The sequence below is a fragment of the Athene cunicularia genome (genome assembly GCF_003259725.1).
Source record: "Athene cunicularia isolate RWA chromosome 2 unlocalized genomic scaffold, athCun1 chr2_part1, whole genome shotgun sequence".
Taxonomy (NCBI): domain Eukaryota; kingdom Metazoa; phylum Chordata; class Aves; order Strigiformes; family Strigidae; genus Athene; species Athene cunicularia.
In genome coordinates, this window is record NW_020799095.1 from 32,723,285 (window position 1) to 32,745,685 (window position 22,401).

The window sequence follows — 22,401 nt, forward strand, 5'->3', positions numbered from 1 at the left end:
GAAAGGCCCTTTAAGATTATAGAGTCCAACTGTAAACCTAACACTGCCAAGTCCACCACTAAACCACGTCAAGTGCCACATCTACATGTCTTTTAAATATCTCCAGGGATGGTGAGTCCCCCACTTCCCTGAGTAGCCTGTTTCAATGCTTGACAAAAGAACATTTATTTATATATGTATTGAAATTTATAATTTAAATATATTTACATATAAAATATGTAAAAGTACTATATGTAAGTAACAAAGTTTCAAAAAGCTTGCTTCCTTTCTTTGAATTCAAAGTGAAAAACAAGAGACAATAGAATACAAGAGAACACACAATTTAAAAAAAAAAAAAAAAAAAAAAAGTTGGAAGAGACCTCTAGAGGTAATATAGCTTGTCTCCCTTTTAAAATCAGGGCCAAATTTGCAGTTAGGTTAGGTTGTTTAAGGCCTCGTCTAGTCAATTTTCAGTTCAGGACGGAGATTTCAGTATACCTCTTTGAACAACCACACCCCCTCTAATTCCTCCTGTTTATTTCCCCTGCTGTGTATATTCCTGTATAAGCTTTTGAGATGAACACAGCACAGCATTGTGTTAACCATACAAGTATCATAAGAAACAATTCTAAGGAGAGATTTAAAGAAGCTGACGCATTAATTCTGCAGCAGTTTACATCCTGCCCAAGCATGAACAGCAGGATAAATGGAACACAACTGTGGTCAACCAAGAATTTGTTGAGTTCTAAAGAAGGCCCATATCACAGGTTAATCATAAACAAGAATCTTGATGCTTTGATAGCAAGTAAGGTAGGATAGGTATGATAAGGATAGTCTGTGAAAGGCATGAAAAGAGAAGAAATGTAGTTAGACTGCTTTTAAAGATGACGTGCTAAATATAATTCTCTGCTAAATTTAAGTGTTGGAAGAACTCAGCAGGAGTCATAAGGTGATATGTCTCAAAGAGGCTATAGGCAGCCCATCCCAGATTCCCACTGCATATCTGAGGTTGATGCTCCATGAGCTGGCTGAGGCAATCTAACACTCCTACCACCCTTCCTCTTCCTCTCAGCTGGGTTGTTTTTCTGATGGCTTGGTGAGCTAAGTCAGACCAACAACAGATGCAGTGCGAGGAAGGAGGGAGGACTAGGCATACAAGGCCACAGGCAGCAGGAGGCAGCAAACTGCTGGATCAGCTCAGCTGTCACAAAGTGTGCCGTCCCAAGCACCTCACTTCTATGCAAGCTCCCTCTGAGTCCAAACCACAGAAGACCTGAGCCTCTCACAGATGCTTCCCTCCAGATGTCCCAGCATTCAGTTCCAAACATTGCATCCCATATAATGCAAAATGCTCCTGTGTGCTAGCATGTGGCATGTGCTGCTCAACTACTTGTATCCTACGCCTCCACAGTATTTGAAAAAATTAATAGTGAAAGTTTAGAGAAGATTAAGCCTCATGCAGCAAGCAAGACAACTGAAAGACTTTAATGAGTGTGGAAGTACTGCCCAAACACATTAAGATGGCGAAGAGGTTGAGATGAGGTAGCATCCCCCTGGTACAAGGGGATAGTCTCTAAAGAACATGATAGTCACAGCACAGGAGTGACAGGAGTATAGTGGAGAAACAGAAGAGTACAGATATGTTAGATACTGATAACATTAGGAAAACATCAGTTATAATTTTCCAGTGCAGAACTGATTGCCAAGAATGCTCATATCCCAAACTGGGATGAAAAAAAATACATCTCAAAGGTTCATGCAAAAAGAAATTTTAAAAATCAGGTAAAGAAACATTTTTATGACAATCATTTCAAAATATCTAAGTTTAATTTTGATGATTATCAATGTTCATTATAATTTATGTGACTCCCAAATTAAACATATTTCAACGTAAGGATGTATTGTTTGTTTCAAAAATATCAAGCTATATATAACTGTAACAATCTCAAAACTTAATAAAATTAGGGGGGTTGGCACTGAGACATCAATCGCAAGTGATGCATTCCTATGAAGAAGTTTGGCATTAAACTGCTATCTTCTGATGAACAATATTGAAAAATTCCTAGCCAACTCTAAAGTTAAATTGCTCAGCATTAACTTTTCAAACAAGCTTGAAAATGGAAACACATACTTTAAACTGATTATAACTCTTATCTATTACAGAGTTTTACTATTTTCTAGTCAGAAAGAGTAGCACAGCACAGTCAAATTTACTGGGAACAGGTCAGACTGCATAAGCATATAAAAAGCACTAACCTGAAGATTGCAGATGGTGAGACCTGATACAGAACAGTGCTGTTTTTAGAACAGTAGAGAACAACATGGTAAAGCATCTTGGCATTTTTTCTTGTAACAGTAACTTTCCCTTCATTTCTTTTCTTTTTGCTTGGTTGTTTGGGGTTTTTTTTCCTTTCTTCTCTTTTCTTGCCCTTTACTCCTTAGTTAGGCTGTTTTCATGGATGTCTGAGCTACCAGGCTTGTTGCTCTCAGTGGTGCTGTCAGAAGCAGCAGTTTGTCCGCACACTATCCATTACAGGAGTCAGTATCAGTTAGTAAATTGGAATATCAAACCCAGATATAATTAGGTTGTTGAAATAACAACCTGAAAGTATGGCCTAATTCACATGAGGTGCTAAAAAATATCTGCCATGCTCAATGACCTCATTAGAATTGAAGCTCTGAACTACTTGGAGTCAATGGCAAATTCAGAACATTACTAGCTTAGGAAATTTCCATAACCTAAATTATAAAGATACAAGAAACAAACCATACAATCTTCAAATCCTTGAAAAAAAACTGAGGCAAGGGGGGATCAACAAAATTATTTATTTTGTATTAAAATAACAATTATTCATGATAAAAAATATCAAAAGGTTGCTACTCACAAGATTACTTACAATGGATAAAACAAAATATTTTAAACTAAACTTCATTAGTGTCTAAATATATGTACCCACCACGCAAACTGAAGTAGATTACTGTGGGAAATGCAGAATTATAACTCTTAACAGTAGTTTCACTATAGAAATTAAAATGTAATATTTAATGAAATTACAACAGAAGATCACACAGAGCTGTTTAGCATATATCAAAGAAAACAAAGAAAATCTGTAAGGAATGACAAAAAGAACATCTAATATGTTCATGCCACATGAAATCCTGTATTTTATTCATAATTTGCTTTCCTTATAGAGGGAGACTATCTCATATTTCAGTTATTCCAAAGAGAAAACACAAACAGAAAAATTTCACCTGTTACAAAATTCCTTATTTGTATGAACAGCCAATAATATTAATACTGGTTACACTAGTATTTGTTGCATAAATCCATCATACATCTAATAGCAGATGGAGTGGGAATTTGGGAAGTACTGGCTAGTCCAGTGGAAGAACAGTTGGCAAACTGCCTCTCTAGTACATCATAGTCTATGTGTCTGGTCATTCAGGCCTTCTCCTTAACTCTCCATATTTGGAGAAACTGTGGAACACTCACTTCCATCATATTCTTTTTCAGGGCCGTATTTTTCTTGAGGTCCATTCCAGCCTCTCTAAAGGGTCTAAAACTTTTTAATGAAAAAAAAAAAAAAAAAAAAAATGGACATTCTTCCTTTAAATAAAAGTAGTATGGCCTTCATTCCCCTTGAGATGAACTGCACAAAAGGGCTATATATATTCAGGGAAAGCCCAGGCTAGCACAGTCTCCAGAAGTCATATCTGCAAGCAGGTATTAAATATCAGTCTAATAAAAAACCGAAGGGTGTCCTGTGTTCTAGTGTCAATGTTAAAAAGAAGAGGATGTTGTCACCAAAAGAGAGTAATACAGGGAAGATTTCTGCCAAGATGTGCTTGTGGGTATTCCTTAGAACATAATTTCTACTGAGAAACAAGGGGTGGAGGATACTGAGTCACAGCTCAAAAGACTTTTCAATCATTGTGATGGTTTGACTCTGGCTAAATGCCAGGTATCCACCAAGTCGCTCTATCACTTCCCCCCCCGCCCTTTCCCCTTGTTTTCTCAATAGGGTAAAGAGGGGAAAGAAGATAAACTAACCCTTGTGGGTGAAACAAAAGCAGTTTTAATATAAGCAAGGCAAAGCAAAAGTCCGCGCGCGGAAGCAAAAGCAAACAGATTTAGTCTCTACTTCCCACGGACAGGCGATGTTGGGCCTTCTCAGGAAGCAGGGCTCCAATACGCGGAGTGGTTGCCTCGGAGGACCAAGGGTGACCCCACCCCCTTCCTCCTTTCTCCCAGCCTTATACTGAGCAAACGTCATATGGTATGGAATATCCCTTTGGTCGGTTTGGGTCAGCTGTCCTGGCTGTGTCCCCTCCCAAGATCTTGCCCACCCCATCCCACTGGGGGAAATATCAGAGCGAGCCTTGGTGCTGTGTAAGCACTGCTCAGCAGTAGCCACAACACCAGGGTGCTACCAACACCCTGCCAGCTCCCGACATAAAACACAGCACAGTGAGGGCTGCTGTAGGGGAAAACCAATTCCAGTTCAGCCAGACCCAGTACAATCATTAACACATTATTGTAGTTGTAAAGCATCACAGGGTTGTGAAGTATTAAATACATGTAATAATGTGCTCTGCCAACAGGAGAGGAGAAGCCATCAGATCCAAAAAACTCAGAGTCCCTGCCTGTGACTGTGCCTGACTGTGGAGCAGTGAGGTGGTGAGTGGCATCTTCACAGCCTGAAAGAGCCCAAGCTAGTCCTCTCCTGGCAGCACAGACAATCTTAATGAACAGAAAATGCCACCAGCTTCCTGACACTGCCTTTGGAACGGCCATTTAGGACTGTAAGACCATAAACACTCAGAACAGATTTCATAAATGTAATTTCATAGCAGCACCTTAAAACATTAGCTTTTTCACACAAAAGCTAAGGTATTTGTTATAAAATAGGGTGGTAAATGATCTCCCAGAAAATTCAGTAAGTAAAATGCTTCAAAAGGTTACCAGCCTTTAAAAATATAGGAAGAGGCTGTTTGTAGTATTCACTCACACTTACATGTTTTTGTGGGTTTTGCTAAAAAACAGGTTAAAATGGAAGTGAACACAACACAAAATTACAATTTAGAATGAATGACAACAATTATTGTCTTTATACAACTTCTACAAAGAATTGTATTGGGGATATTAAAAACTATGAATTCTATATCTGACATTTAGAATTTTATGGGCAGTTACAACAATCTACTTCACTTACAATTTCATTCACTTAAAATACAAACCATTTATCCCCCTTCCATATCCCACTGACTAATTCTTACCACCGCACTGTAAAACTACCTCAACTACTTGCCTTTTAACCCTAGAAGTGGAGTCCTATTTGTCCCCCGTTTTGAATCCTAAAACATCACTTCAGGGTTATGATGATGAATATAGAATATTCTAAACTAGTTAAATGTAGGTCAACTGACAAAAAATTACATTTTGAATATTCAGCTACAAAATCTTTCATAGATGTTTAGTTCACTCATTTTCCTCAGAAAAGCAGATTTAATACATTAAATACACTATTACAAACTAAGGACAAAAGAATTACTAACCAGGACTAGAGAAGAACAGATTGTGTATTTGGACCATAATTTATACAGATGCTATGGGAGTGGGAATGGGCTTGGCTGGTTGTTTTTGCTTTGGCAGAACCACTGACCTATCTGGATTGCAAAAATGATTTTTTTTTTACCATTGTTTCTAAAAGACAAGGTCTTCAACTCATCTCTACAATATCTAATGCATAAATTTCCACACGTATGTTCTACATTATATTATGTCTTAGGATCTGATACAGCAGTTCAAATATAAAAGGAGCACCACTGTTCGTTTTATATGGATTATAGCAGAAACCGCTATGAATATTATTTTGGAAGTAGTCTTCAATGGTAGCTGTACAATCCAAAGAATTAAGCCTATGTATCTATTAAATGTAACTGGCGTATCATAATACTTACACGTATCCCCAGTTCTCCTACTGGTATTGTAATGGATTTAATCAAATCACAGGGCATCCTGCTCTGGAGTTCTGAATACAAATTGCAGTCAGGATGTGGTGTCACTGACGAACAAACCTTAATGCCAGCTGACTTTTTTGGCTGACATTCCACCTAAGCTGCAGCATGTCTCAGCTGAGAAAACAGAGCACAATATGCCTTTCCTTCCCTTGCACACTGCATCACATTCTTTTATTTATAAAGGCATAAAATGTATGAAAGCCAGCCTGAGGCATCCTTGGTCCTGGTGGGGCCACAGTGTACCACAGGAAGCTACAATTCCTTCTTAAATTGTGAATAGGCAGGTTTTTGCTCTAGGCTTCATCACAAATGGAAAGAGTTAGTAAAATGAAGGTTATGTTAACATGTTACACTACCCACACACCTTCAATTACAACTTCAACTCATTTACTGAGCATCAACTGCTGCCTGTTTGCATTAAAGAGTGAAGCCTTCAAGTTCTTCTTAGGGAAGCTGTGCTTTGACTTCTGTGCAGCTACTTATGTGCATAGTGGGTACAGTCAATCTGAGCAATGGTGGAAGGGTAGCATCAACCAGGATCAAGTACATGACTGCACATAATTTTACTAATTATATTTATTGTCTGCTGCATATAAAAACCTCTGAAGTGTATCAAAAGCTGCTCTAGGGGACTACACTGAATAACTGAAAGAACTGCTCGCCATGGGAGCCATTAACACTTCCAACTGTTGAGTCACTTGAAAATTTCCCTTCCACTTTCTGCTCACTGTTTAAAGGAAAAAGGAACATCAAACTCAGCCAGCTGGTGGGGTGAACAGAAGGATCCTCTGAACTGCTGCCACACTACAGAAATCGAAAATGGGATGTCTTCTGGATTCTCCTCCACCTGGATGTGTGAGAATTGCCTTTTGGTGCTGCCAGATGTCAAGAGTGCAAGAGAGAAGCATGGGAATCAAAGATATGCAGAGGGAACCTAAGAAGAAATATTTTGGAAGTGTGAAATGTAAAGCTCTCCCCGGAACATTAACTCATCCTCAGTGAACATAAACTGAATGAAAATGTGCTTTCAGATGAATCACAATTTATATCTTAATGTATTACAACCAATGTGGGATATTTAGTTTTATTCCCAGAGCCCTAAATCAAACCTTAATCCAAACTTAACTTAGCCCTCACTTGGAGTGTTTTATGAAGTTTCAAGTTTTACATTAAAAAAATCAGATTTTATAGATACTTCATACCTCTTTGTAATGAAAGAGAATGAAATCTAATCTTCTGGACTAATTTCTCTCATGTTCTGCATTAACAAAGCACTCAGCAGAGGACACTAAAAGTCCAATAGTGCAGACTAGGACAGATAGATTTGATAATGCTCAAGCTAGTGCATAAATGTGGTCCCACTGCCATTCTGGATTCTTAGACTTACATGGTTTAGGAGGCTGAAATGGATTATTCAGAGGAGACCAGATTACATATTAAACAGTCGGAAATCTTTTCATGGAAACTTATACAGAACTTAGCACATGTGCAAGGAACACACCCACTCTGCTTCTCACTGAAATCTGAGCTCTCACACCTTGCATCTAATTTTCCTTCTTACCTCAAACCTAGAGGTTAAAAGGTATCACCTTTCTAACATCAGGAAACCTCCTGTTTTCAAAAATTCCTTTATCTGTAATGTCATTATTTTTAATCAGGAAAAAAAAAATGCCCTTCTGAGCAACAGGAATCACTGAAAACAGGAGGCAGAACCTGAAAAAGCAAGACACATCTCCAAATGAAATTTACAGTTTTCGGAAGGGAGAAAGCTCTGTCTTGCTGTCTGAACAAGTCCTTTTGGGGTACAGTGTGGTTACAGCAAACCTTTACAAAGGAAACTATATCATTTTGGCAAAAATCTCTTTGAGGAGACCAGGAGTCACTAGTTTTGAAGGAGTGTAAGCTCTCTAACAAGAAAAACTGTTCATGCTAAATAATTTGTGGTATCAGATAGGTTCAAACATATGCATGCACTTGTGCTCATATTACATAGAGAGGTATTTAGCCAAGTTCAAAAATACTACAAGAGGTTTATGGGTGTTGTATTCATTATTTGGCTGTAAGCATTTGTACCACATTATACACTTAAGAACAGAAACTCATCTGATTACCAAGATGGGAAAGCACAGTTTTAACATGATGCTGTTGAGTGGAAGAAGACATTTTTTTTCCCACACATTAGCCTTCAGTGTGGCATATCTGCTGGGGACTTGCATATAAAAGAAGCAAAACCAAAGCACCATCTAGTTTAAAAAAAAAAAAAAAAAGAACTCAGAAACAGATGTAAGAGTCTGGTGGATAAGGGAAGTGTGGACGTGACCCTCAACAAGAGGAAGTACCCAGAGCATTGTTTTGATGTGTTCAGCCTTCTGTGGCAGTACAGCCTGCTGATACACTTGAAAGGGGACAAGAAATCCACAAAAGCTTACAGTTCTTCCTGTGAAATCTACAGTTCCTCTCCCTCCAAATGCCATATTTGATTACTGGACTCTAGGGAACAACGTCATGGAAACAGAGTTCAGCTACCTAGCATAAAAAAACCATTCTTCCTTGGCTGCCAGAGAAGAAAATACAACTGCTGTGTCATTCTGCTTGACCTCCTTAAAACGACAGAGCTTATCAAGTGAATATGAAGAGGGGTGAACAATTTCTGCCATGTATTCCTGCCAGCTGCACCTGGAGATGGGAGACAGATCTCTATATTACAATATAAAAACCAATCAGGTATTATTCCCTCTTTTTTTCTTTGACTTTTCCTTTACTGATGGTGATTTTTCCCATCCTCAAAACCAGAAGGTTTTTTATAAAAAATTAAGGGAAGAATAGAGCAAGGAAGGGAACCAATCCGGTTTCCTTTCCTCTTCTTCTTCCATCTACTGGCAGAAGAGATTACTACCACTGTCCCAACACAAGTAGACTCCTTGGCCCACATACCAGGGAGCATCTCTGCAATTCCAGCCTATGAAATGAGGAGTTGTTTTCGCCATTTCATTTGACTTTTGATCAGACTAACCAGGAGCAGAAGCAGCAGCACAGCTCCTTGTTCTAGGATTTTCTTGGCATATATGGGTGGATGTCAAAGCATCAGGGAAAATCCTACAAATAAATATTTTAGATACAGAGCCATAGATATTGGTGCATGTTAGGGGCAGAGAAGGAAACATCCCTGAAATCAATAATTAAAATATCAGTGCCAGGCTGAGGAACAAAAGCCCTCTCCATGAGCTGGTACACAGTGTGAGGCTGTTGCCAGTCATATACAATAATACATAAAGTCTACATTTGCTCTTTGCAGGGCTGTGTTCACACTGTGGTTCAAACAAAAGTACTTCTAATGGCCTACAATACGTTCCTGCCTTAGTGAGAAAGGAGAAAGATAATGCCTGGAGTTTGGAAAAAGGGAGGGGAGCAGGCTCAGCTACTTTGGAGCCTTTATTCTTCAGAAGGCTCGTATCACGCAAGGAGGACATGCCACTAGGGAAAGATATGAAAGAACTTACTGTTTCTCATTGACTTAACTTCCACTCCAAGCTATATAAAGACTTCAAAATTTAAGTACCTATATCCCACGGGAAGATACTGCAGTAGGATGTGTTCTGCAGTCTTCATAGGCTTTGGAGTCAAATTGCCAGCATGCCCATATTTATTCCTTAAAGGTTGTCTGCGTTAATTTTTTCTGGACCTGACCAGTTGGTATGTAGTATCAATGAAGAATCTAATACAAATTTTAATTTTTCTCATCGAAACCTACATCTTACTTTCATGATGGATAATAAAGATTGACTATTCATGATTTGTTGAAATTTGTGTATCTGGATCGCCAGTGTGAGTAAAAAAAGGCAGATTTCCAGGCAAAGGCAAGAGACCTGAATGTTAGCAGCAGACCCTTTTCATCAGAATAAAGAAAGGAAGACCTTAAACCTCAGATCAAGGCCTCTTTATGTTAATTCTCACTACTTATCTGGTGGCAGCAAGTGAACTGAATCTGAAGAACTTATGCTGAAAGAGACAAGCATAAATGTGAACATGCAGCAAATCAGTAACACATTGCCTCCTCCAAATACATGACATTTTAGCACTCATTTTTAAAATGCAACAAAAGACACTTGAAAATTCTGTCCTAATATCCACTAAGGTCTCCTACATAACATGAGCTTTTGGGAATACAGTGAACCTGATTTTGGTCTCCTACAGACTGCTTTTAGGATATATATAGCTTTTAGGATAGTACAGTGATGACTTGGTAAATAACAAAGAAAACAAGTTTTTTCCCAGCAGAATAACAATATATCCATGACTGAAAGGCACTAATACTCATCTCTGACTTTCCTCCAACTACAGCCTATACATAATTTAAAGAATAAAAGGGCACTGAAAAAACATATATATATATATCATGTCTATATGCTGATACACACCAATTAAAACAGAAATTAAGAGGAAATAGATTTAAAAAATGGAAGGTCAGAACCAAAAAGGGGAAAAAAACAACCTAAAAGGTGTCAATTAACAATAAAAAAGGAGTGTATCAGGGATAAAAAAAAAGTTAAATTCATCTATTGCAGAATCATTTTAAAGTAGAAACCTTCAGACAGAAAGCTGAAAGCAAAACTTGGTAATATTAAATAAAATGCTGCTGACTTAATTTAAGACAGGAGAGTGCTAAACAGAAAGCCCCACAGAGATACAATAAATTGAAAGATAATTAAAGTAAAAACTGAGAGAAGGAAGAATATTAGAAAGTTAAATGAAAACATTCTGCAGTTGAAACAGAATTGAAAGAAAGCAGTATAAAAGGTCTTTGATAACTAAAACAAAAGGAGGACCCCTAAGGAAAACACTTTCACTGAAGTATAATGAAAACAAAATGGGCACACAAATTGTTGCACAACGGAAGACACAGAGAATGAATAAATAACAGTGAAATTAAAATAACAGTGATATTCTTTAGTGCAGATGAGTCTTCTCATTCCAAACACACTAAAAGGAATTCTTCACCTCAAAATGAGTCAAAGACTGATGCAAAACAGAAGTGACAAAAATGGTATCCCTAGTAGCACTGCCATGGCTCATCTGCTCTCATCTGGCCAGTCATCACGACACTCTGCTCTAGTAGCACACAGATGTGCATAGTCACTTCCCTGCCATCATGGCAAAGCTTGAAATTTGTTCCAGTAGTAGCTGAGTGACCCCTGAAGACACTAGGCCAACTCCCTTAAGGACAAACCTGTGCACGCTCAAAGACTTAAATTGTTTGACATTTTAATCCTAAACCAGAATTTCCTCTAGTTGTAATATTTTGTTTCTTTGCTTACTACAAATAACGGGCCTGAAGAAAAATATTAATTAACCTTAAAGGTTTACTTGCAGCCTTCACTTTAACTTGCCACTCTTTGTCTGTAGCTGCACACACAGAACTTTGAGCAACTGAGTTTGGCTTCTGTGATTGGCACTGGATCATACACCACATATTAATTTCTGTATCTTACACTGCACCATGTATCAACACTCTAGTGTTAAAAAGTCCTTTCCCCGTCTCACTCTCCAGAAATGGAGCTACTGAGAAGAGTATATATAGAAAGTGTTATAACAAGCCTTTTAAAAAAAAGTCTCAAACATTGTGAACTTGTGCTACTTTCACTTTTTGGGGAATGAACTAAACAAAACACTCTGGAGCCATGAGGACGTGATCTAAATGTCCTTTTCACTTAACTGAAGTTACTAGCAAAAAACAGTAGATATAATTTTATATGGAGATCTTAAAATAGGAGAAGATACTTTTATAGAAATACGTGCTTTAGCACAACTTCTGAGAAACACCATAGAGACCGTGAATACAAGAAGTCCAGTTAGGTGATACCTGTTTTCCTTTCTGTCATCAGACACCAAAAACTCCATAATTATATGTAAATGGATGTTACATGGAAAAGCAATTCATCTCATTCATACAGTAGAATGTTGAAATACAGCTGTCCAAATTAATGCAAGACTGGAATACATGTTGAGCCATATGAACCAGTGCATCCTCTCCTGGTGCCTGAATCCAAACTAAAGGATGGGATCTCACTTGTAGGGGAGGAAGAGATGCAAGAGAGTGAGCATGAAAAGAACTGGGAGAAAAACAGTGTATAAGACTGCACAGCAAATTCTGACAGACATAAAAGAATTTATAAAGAAACCTCAAAAAAAAAACAGCTGAGAAATCTCTTGGACACAATGCTGTCTACAAAGACCTGAATTGAAAGCAAAGAAACTGCCTCTTGTTGCTCTTTTTAATATATACAGTGTTCTGTGAAGAAGGAACTGTCTGGTCTGTCTTTATAAACAAAAATAAATCTGACATCCATATAACTCAACTTCTCTTTCTGACAAAAATAACCTGAAAAACCCTCCCAAAAAATGAATTAACATCTCCGTGTCTGCAAAGTTGCAAAACCAGTGTTAAAGGCAGGATTGAAAGAGAGAAATTGTTAGCTTCTATTACTCTTTAGCCAAGATGAAAATAAATAACTATCTGAAAAACAGTGGAGAATTTTGCAAGACCTACTGTGGCATCCAACTGTTTCTGAGAAGAGCTACAGAATGGCTTGCAGGTAAAAAGGAAATCTTTGTTAGGGCAGTAATTAATTACAAAGCATTTAGGCAGACTGAGAAGCTCTAGTGCAACACCTTCTGTCCAGTATGGCAAAAAAAAAAATCAATGATACCATGAAGTAATAAAGTCAATCTTGAAAAACACTAACAGAGAGAAGCTGCAAAAAGGACAGACAAAGCTGAAAAGTAATTTTTAAAAGAAGATAAAAATGAAAGTTCATCACCTGCATGAGGCCTTCTGGAAAGTGTTAACAACTGTTTCCTATCCAGTTTTACATGCAGTAGTCTAAAAGGGAAAACAGGCATTTTCCTGAACTTACATCATGCAAAAATCTACTTATTTTTAGGGAAAGAGCCCTGGGAAGCACACGGCTCAGCTCAACCTCATCATCTAAAATAATAGTCAGGGAATCAAACAGGAAGAAGTAATTCAAGTGAATAACATTAGTAGCCCCCCAGTGATGATGTTACTGAAATTCCCCAAAGAGGAGAGTTATCTAGATCTGAATAAGCCTATAACATCATGAAGCAAGAGACCCAACTAAGGGCTGGGAGAGGTGATTAAGGAACACTTCCACCAGCAACACTTGAATTGTGGGTCAAATATCAGTAAAGGTATCTAGAATAAATTAGCAATTGAACAACACAGAAATATCTGAAAGATGATGAGACAGGGCCAAAGACACTTAGAAGCTGTAAAATTGGGCTCAGATCTCCAACTGTCTTTCATGTTGGCACGCAGATTGAACGATTGCCAGTGAGAAACACTGCTAGATCTAAAAGTACAAAATCCAGGAGAAACAGCCATGAAATCTCAGCAAAATGGACTTGGTTCTCATTTACTGTGGTATGCCATAAGAAATACTGTATAAAGATCACGGGCAAATTCACCTTGTGGCTATGTGCTAAATGGCATTTTGGATGGGATGCTGGCATGAAAAAGATTGGTATTTTTGACCAAAAATGCTATTTTCTGCTGTCTTTTTCTGAGTGTATTCACAGAAATGGCATTTTCTTGTAAATCATTAGGATTATGTCAAATTATTTAGCTCTGGCATTTATTTCTCCCCTGCAATGGGAACTTTCTGCAAGTGCTGAAACCCTGGCTAGCCAGCTGGGTCAAAAGCGCAAACAGTATCTTGCTAAAATATGTTGATCTTGGCAAGGAGCTATCCAACACATCACCACAACAATAGATTTAAATAGAGACACAAAAAGCAAGCTTGCTAGTGCCAAAACAACCAGGAAAATAAAACCCATTTCCTATTCTCAATATGGCAAGTAATAAAAAATATCTGTTAACAATCAAATCAAGCTGACAAAGCAATGTTAAAATGTCTTGGAATAGAGACAAAAAAGATCAGAACAGATACAGAGAAACAATATGCAGTGGACTGTGAAACCCACTTTGCATCATCACAGGAAGAGACATAAAAAACAGCGTGATGTGCGTTACTGATATCATCTATTAAAAGAGTTGGGAATATAGTTAAAATATCAAATAAATATGGACAGGCGTAATATAATGGATTATAGTTCTGTCAAAGACGTGTGTTTCTTTCTTTGTTTAGAGTTAGTTCTTCAGTCTGAAAACTTTCCTCCTCACCTGTTCTTAATCAGAGCTGCTTGTATGTATTCATATGGCACCTAACACAATGCAGACTCCCTAAACACTAGCCACTATAATAACATATTACTCTGGTGAGTGGGAGAATATAAACAGGCACAGTCTACAGTTAAGATGCCTTAAAATCTTCTAAAAGCATCAGTAATTCAAGGATGCCAGGCAACTAAATGGTAGTAATATCTTTACTCTAACACCTTCTTTAAAAAAAAAAAAAAAAGTAACCCTTTGGATAACCTTTTCAATGCACCTTCTTTCACAACTGAGAAGTAGAAATCCCTATTTTTTAAATACATATTTAAAACGCAAAGTTTCTGAATAATTACAATTCACCAGTCAAGTCTAGTACACACTGTAATGCCATGATGATGACTAGACCCTCAATCACTTTTATAAATTTTGTTCTAATCTATGGCATCAAACTGATGCAAGATGTGGTTTTGTACCTGGAAGTGCAGGTTCATCAAAGTATTTGAATATTAATCCATGTTAAACAACAACAGACAATATAAGTTTCTCAGCTGAATATTAACCCTGGTTCCCAAAATGCCGAGAGTGTAAGAAAACCTTCATTTGTAAAAAGTTACCAGTTGATACACTTTTTTTTTTCTTTTTAGAATGAAAACAGAGCCACAAGCACCTGAATAGTTTAATTTGGAAAGAAGTACTTCAGTCAGTGAAATACTATTATATGCTTGATTTGCCCACCAAAAAGCACAAGGTAAATTTATTTTTTCAGTTTAGAGGTGTATTTTATTTTCAGTTACAATGTGTCTTTCAAGAGAAAAAAAAAAAAACATATATGTTTTGCAAAAACACATCTTTCTCTTAAGCACTGTAAATGTGAGTCAGCAGGGCTTTCAGACTGACAGTGTTACCAAAATGGAGAAAGGGAATACACTCTAAACCAATACAGCATGCAAGAAACTGTGCAATCTTGAGATTTTGCTTTGCTTCCTTAATCAATCAGGCAATAGCTTATATAGTTTTTAATGATTTGTGGCTATACAAGTATATGGAGTTAATACAGGCCTGTGAGGTCTCAACACACTGTGATAGTGTCATTAGTGAAAAAAGTGGGAATAAGGGATACCTCCTTCGTCAGATTGCCTTGTTATCTCACTGCAGTAAGAAAAGGTAGGGTTCGTGTCAGAGCCATCTGATTTATAATCTCCCAAACTGGTAGAATGTAAATACTGCTTACTGTAACGGCTTGCTCTTTCTACAAAGGTTGAAAGAAAGAATATCACAATAAATAGATAACAAAAGTGCAAAGATGAGCACAACAAAAATCCCAACCCCACCAACACTGATGGCATTAAAATTAGAAAAAAAGTGACTTGTTCACAATTTTGTATCCATCTGAAACACTGTTAGTTCAAAAGGTTCTTCAAAATCAGATACAACTAAGCCTGTTCTCTGCTTTAAAAGAACAGCAGAAATGGAAGGTAGGATTGAGATACTGGGGGGAAAAAAAAAAAAAAAAAAAAATTACGATCAAGTGTATGAAAATTTCCAGTGGAAAATCAAAACGATCCTTTATCCAAGCATGCATACAAGTGCATGTGGAAGTACTGCTATATGACATTCAAAAGACTATTTAAAGTTCCACTATTAGTAGCAAAGAAAATACATGTGCAAAACTAAACATTCAAAACAAACACTTCTGGGGGGAAAAAGTCTAAAAACTTGTAAACCAAAAGCACTGCTGCCTGTTATTACATTACCTTCTCTACTTTTCCATCTACGCTTAAATTATGAATACCTTGGAGTTTCAAACAATAGCACAAAGCGTAATATTATGTGCCATATAAGCAAAATGCACATAGAAAATAAATCAATTTCATAAATAGGCCTCCTTCTGTATCTCTGAAATGTTAGTAAGGTCCAACTATTTAAATATTCTACTTATGGTGAGGACAAACTAGGTCAATGCTTTTTAAGTGACTACTTGTAAGCTGTATGGATAACTGTTCAGGATAATATTTCTTTTGTTATTCCTTATCTGCACATGTCACTATAGTTGAAATTACTTTAAAACACTGCTTTTAAAATACAGAATAGATAGATAGATAGATAGATAGATAGATAGATAGATAGATAGATAGATAGATGGATGAAAACATACTTATATGGCTGGCACATTGACCTGAAAATTTACTGTATCAACCTAGTTTCATAAATATAAAAAGCTGATTTGGGAAAAGTCAGGATATAAGCAATACCAGAAAGCATATGCAGACTCCTAGACTGAATATTGTCCTCCAGAGGATCAATGTCGAAGATGGAGCCAGGATCTGTGCGCCAAACTTTAAGATCTTTTCCCAAAGCACAGAAATTAGAAGAGACAGACAAACAACAAAGGAAGTAAAAGCACAGGAGGGATGAGTTTTAACAATCATAAAACAATTTCCTTCATCTAGAAATTAACTAAAAGATCTAGATATTCACCTGAAAGTATTAATTTCCTGCTGAAAAGAATTTAAGAGCATTCATTTTAAGCACTGACATTATTTTAAGGTGTCTTTTTCTCGCAATTTTTGTTTTCCTTTTCTAAATATGACCACAGTATTTTCTTAAGTCTAAATGGAAGGAAACAAGTTAAATATCACATACCAGAGCTCCTTTCCACTAGCAGAACCAAAATCATCAGAGCTACAAGATTACGTCCCCAGTCTACCAATAGCATTGTTACTCCATGGAGGAGCATAGTTCATCTTATCCGAAATAAATTTCTACAAGTTGCTCAGTTCATATAAACTCAAAAGTATTAATCTTTCTTAATGTAACAAGTAGACTAGAGTGACAAATTCAGCTGTAGAAATCTACACTGTAGACATCTACAGTTTGGTAAAATGAACCCCACTCTTTATCTTAACTAGCAATTCCCTGTGTCTTCCACATATCTAAGTTTCCTGGGACACAGACTTACTGTTGATCCACTACCTCACTAATGAAAAACATTTTTGAAATTCAATACATGGATTCAATAACAGTAGCAATCTTAAGATCTTCAGCTTTAATTCATACAAGTTAGTAATATCTCTTGAATTCACATGTCTAATCTGGATATTAAAAGAAAAAAGAGTCCATAAGAAATAATTAATTTCATATCTGAATTTAAGTTATAATCACAGCAGGAAAGTGAATACAGATTCAACCATGGTTTTAATAAACTATCGACAAATAATTACAATGTTGCACCAGTTAAGAAGCAGCTTATAACAAATGCAGAAGCAGCTACAGCGTAAATTCTTGATCTACTCACATCAATCTAATATATACAATTCATATCTAGTATGTCTAAAAATGCAATAGTCATTTAATCTCTCCAAACCAGTTTAAAATAAAAACTTGATGTAAAGTACAACCAGTTCAAGCACAAATCTACCAGATCACACGTTTTTACTAGTGGTTTGTTTCTTGGGCAGACCTGTCTAGATTTACTCAATGCACTGGAAGTGGGGAAAAATAACTGTCTTCCCAAGTCGGTCCTTTTGCTGGTTTGAGTGGTACCAAGCTAAATAATGGGTTGGTAGGTAAAGTAGGACTGTGGGGACACCAAATATGTCATGTTTCAAATGATTAATAGTCTAGAGGCAATGGAAAGAACAGAGCTAATAAAATAAATCCCATGGCTTTAGAACACATTAAATGTATGTACATTATGTGTTATCTACTGCAACTCTCATAAGGTGAAGCATAGTGCTAATTCCCTCTTGACAAGATGAATAAAAGCCAATGCAAAATATTTTGATAAACTATGTGTTAGCCCTAATGGTGATAAATTATGCAACTATATAACGCACTGACAGGCAGGAGAGAGGTGGAGGAACTATAAATGCCCAACTTTTCCTGTTTGATCATGCCTTAGTAAGTAAAAACATAATAAGGTCTGTGGATCAAAAGTTGGACATGAACCAGCAATGTGCGCTGCCAGGCCAGAAAACCAGCTGTATCTAGGGCTCATAAAAAGAATGGTGGCCAGCAGGTTAAGGGAGGTGATTCTCCCCTTCTACTCCACTCTGGTGAAGCCACACCTGGAGTAGTGCACACAGCTCTGGGGCCCCCAGCACAAGAAAGATACAGATCTGTTGGAGTGAGTCCAGAAGAGGGCCACAAAAATGATCAGAGGGATGAAACACCTCTCCTGTGAAGAAAGGCTGAGAGAGTTGGGGTTGTTCAGCCTGGAGAAGAGAAGGCTCCAGTGAGACCTTATAGTGACCTTTCAATACTTAAAGGGGGCTACAGAAAAGATGGGGAGGGACTCTATCAGGGAGTGTAGTGATAGGATGAGGGGTAACTGTTTTAAACTGAAAGAGTGTAGATTTAGATTAGATAGAAAGAAGACATTTTTTACAGTGGGGGTGATGAAACACTGGAACAGGTTGCCCAGTGAGGTGGTAGATGCCCCCATCCCTGGAAACATTCAAAGTCAGTTTGGATGGGGCTCTGAGCAACCTGATCTAGTTGAAGATGTTCCTGCTCGTGGCAGAGGGGGTTGGACTAGATGACCTTTAAAGGTCCCTTCCAACCCAAACTGCTCTATGATTCTAGGTATGGCTTCAAAGCAGCATCAATGCAGCAACCATTGACTTGTATTGATTGTATCCATCTCTATCATATAATCTGAAATATCATACACAGAATCAGAATCTTGGCAATTTATAGCACCAATCGATTTTAACTTCCTGGTAAATTTTACCAGTTATCCTTATTCTCATGTAAGAATCATGGAGCCTCTTTAGTCACAGATCCAAAGCTCAGTTAGATTCATTTATCTTGATGGGTTTAGAATGGCTTTAGCACGGTTAAAACTAGTGCCTGGTTTCCAAAGCAGAGGCATTAATTTTAGCAATCAGGCATTTGAAAAAGTTGCTACAGCTTCACCAGTAATACTTTAAAAACCAACCAGAATGACTCTAACACAGAGGTACTTTTCCTAACTGGCTGAACAATCATCAGCTAAGAAAAAACTCAAGAGAGTCATAGCTGTTTTTTTCAGTCTGTGATTTATTTTTCTAGCTGCCAAGGACACTCCATGAGCAGGGAGCTCACTGCTTCTTTCTAAACAAACAGATATTATAATTGCAGTTCACTCTGAAAAAGCATTAGCTGAAATACCACCGAATATTAGGCTCACAGGTTTGTCATGGCCTATTTCCTTTAAATAGTTGCACTATTTTTGCTGTTTGGCAGGCATGGGGAGTTAAGAATTCCTGTGTGTTTTGATACTGGAGCAGTTTATGGTGATAAATGGTATTAATATATTTCAGTTACTTAAAGCTCAAGAATTTATCTCAAGGATGTTCTTAATCCTAATCTGTTTGTGCTAGCAAGCCTTCAGTTACTGAACACAGGATTGCATTCATGATTCTTAGAGAGGGCTACAGCACATGTGCAATGCAGTATGGAGTAGGAGGTTTGATGTGCATGATAAATGGCATATTGCAAACTGTATATTAAACTGCAATTTTGCAGGAGCTTTTCCCTCTCTCTTTGGCTGCACCATATCTAGCTATGGAAGTGAGTTCAAGTGCTTGGGTCTCTACAGACAATGAATTTCTGAACAAGTTTTTGCCCTAGATCCAGAACATATGACCCTCTAAGACTTGCATGGTCTTAAAAGTATCTGTACCTTCACCAGGCAGAGCTCTAAACCTCACTTTTGAGAAATCCCTTCTGACATAAGGCTGTAGCTACAGACATGTTAAAAGGTGGCTATACAAAGAAGTGTATTTCTTTCCTTTTATGTGGTAGAGACTCATTCGGCTACTTCAAGGAAAAGACTGAAGAAAAATCTGCCAGGAATGATACAGATATAGTTAACCTTGCTTTAGGCAGGAGCCTGGACTGTATGACCCACCAATTAGTCCATCTGACCTGCAATTTCTCTGTTGAGAGGTAAACTTAAAGTCAACCCTTGCTATTACTACTATGTATGAAGGATTTTAGGGTGCTATCTCAGCATGTTTTTCCATATGTAGACTCCCTGGGGTCTGCACTGTTATAAAGCACAGAAAAACAGAAAAAGGACACACCAAAAGAAGAAAGGAGGAAAAAAAAAATATGACAGGTTACCATTTCCTTTCAGACTTGCTAACTTCAAAGATATTTCAAATATTTGTTTTGATTTTGAAATAGTGTTTATTATGAATGCCCCAAATGACATCATGCAATACTCTTTCTCTACACATAAAACTAATCTGTATCCTATCCCCTGAATACTTTATCTTGGGCCACATTTTACACCATGACTTCTGAACACTGGTGTTTGTCTTACCAGAGATCTAATGAGTTATGGATAAACTACAGCTTGAGATATTTTGAAATCTGTGTGAAGTTCTAAAACACGAGGTAATTGGAGCATGTGCAGCTCTGGAGAAATCCGGGAGTACTTTTACTTGGTTATAATGGAGAACACAAAGCAGAGGCTTTAATTTTCCCCACAGTGTTTTTCCAATAGCAACAATATTTTAAAACTTACCAACAATTATTCCAGGTCTTCTATCCATTTCAACAATATGTGGATGCACACCTTTATATGCTGCATCACTCACGATTTGGGTGTTTTTCCGCACCCGCTCTGTTACAGGATCATCTACCACTGGGGTGAAGCCTCTGCCCTTTGTCTTCTCAAAATCTTCATGGTATTTTACCTAGGAAAACAAGAAGAATTAAATTTTTCCCCAAGCTGCAATTGACAGCAAAGTAGTTATTCAATGCAAGAATGCATATGTTTGGTTTATGAGACACATATTCTTTGGGTTTTGCACCATAATAGAATTGTTACACATATGAGATAGGCTGGATAGCCATCCAAGTCTTTTCTATCTCCCTTATTTGATTTCATGATATTTTATTATCATTTTTGCATTTGTTTTCCATTGCCACTGAATTAGGCATTAAGTCAAGCAGCAAAGCATCATCTTACAGTCACACAGGACAGGAAAAGCCACTCAGGAGGTCATCTGGTCCTTTCCCTTCTTCTCTGAGATAGGCTAGCTCTCTACTGATGTAGACAACTACATCAGCCAGTAAAAAATGTTCCAGCAATAACAGTACTAAAGAACTCAAGTATTTTCATTCACAGAGAATTTTGGTTACACAGTTTCATAAAAAACTCTTTTGCTCTTTTGTTTTATCATATGCCAGCTGGCTTTAAACATAGGTCTTTAGAAAGAATTGCAATTATTCTAAGCAGCCTGCTTTCAAAAAAAAAAGAAAAAAAATGAAATTAAAAGCAAGGATATTAGGGAAGAAAGTGTTACATAACCAAGTGTTGGAACAAAAACAGTATTAGTAAGAGTTATGAGGTAGTACTCCTGATTATGCATATTTATTTTTAAATCATCTTAATCATCAAAGAATTAAATTGACAAACATTCTCACACAAGCAAATGCACACAAAACAACTCATTCCAAAAACAAAAGTCACGCAGAAACCAAGAACGTGCACAGGCACAAGGTGAAGTGTGTCACCTAATCCAGTCAAACTGTGTGATGCTCAAATGAGGTGTGTGCTTTTTTAAAGAAAAAAAAATAGCAGACATTTAACTGTTAGAAAACTGTTTATTAGTATTTTGAAAATGTTCATTACAGTCATATGCAGTTAGCAAACACTCCCTCAACAGGCATAAGAAGAAAATATTCCTTCTGTACTTGAGCAGAGTTTCATCAGTTACCTATATTAATGGAAGGCAAAATCCAGTGGAAATCAAGTGCCATTCCTTACTATACTCTAGATATAGGAAGAAAGTACCCTACCATTGAGATGTTGTTTTGTGTTTCTTTGACATGCCTTAGCTCAGGTGTGTCTAGAAGCACACTACGTCTACCTTTCATCTGCCTCTGATCACTGCTGTACTTGACCTGCAAAAAAGCAACAACAGCACACATGAAGTTTCTGTTTACTGGTAAAGGTAAGAATCACACCATGCAATGCTATCCTTTCCAAATCACAACATCCAACGTTTTTCTTGTTTATTTCATTACACCCATTTTCTAGCGACTTATTTCAGAGGGAGGATACAGATGAGTTAGTATATTGGTAAGACCAAAGGACACATTTATTTCATCAATCACTTAAAAAAAAAAAAAAAAAAAAAAAACTGTTTAAATGACATAAATGAAATAATGCATCACTGTGACTTGAACATCTTTAAAACATATTTGCATGGCTG

General features: G+C 37.2%; 1 protein-coding gene across 1 annotated transcript in view; it reads right to left on the reverse strand.

Annotated features, from left to right (window-relative positions):
- NEBL (nebulette) overlaps positions 1-22,401 on the reverse strand; it is a 96,701-nt gene that overhangs the window by 15,819 nt on the left and 58,481 nt on the right. The window contains exons 23-26 of the mRNA XM_026842404.1: positions 21,986-22,090; positions 20,706-20,877; positions 16,444-16,536; positions 15,312-15,440 (exon numbers count right to left, since the gene is read on the reverse strand). Of these exons, the coding sequence (XP_026698205.1) occupies positions 15,312-15,440; positions 16,444-16,536; positions 20,706-20,877; positions 21,986-22,090 (499 nt within the window). The remainder of the gene's footprint in view (positions 1-15,311; positions 15,441-16,443; positions 16,537-20,705; positions 20,878-21,985; positions 22,091-22,401) is intronic.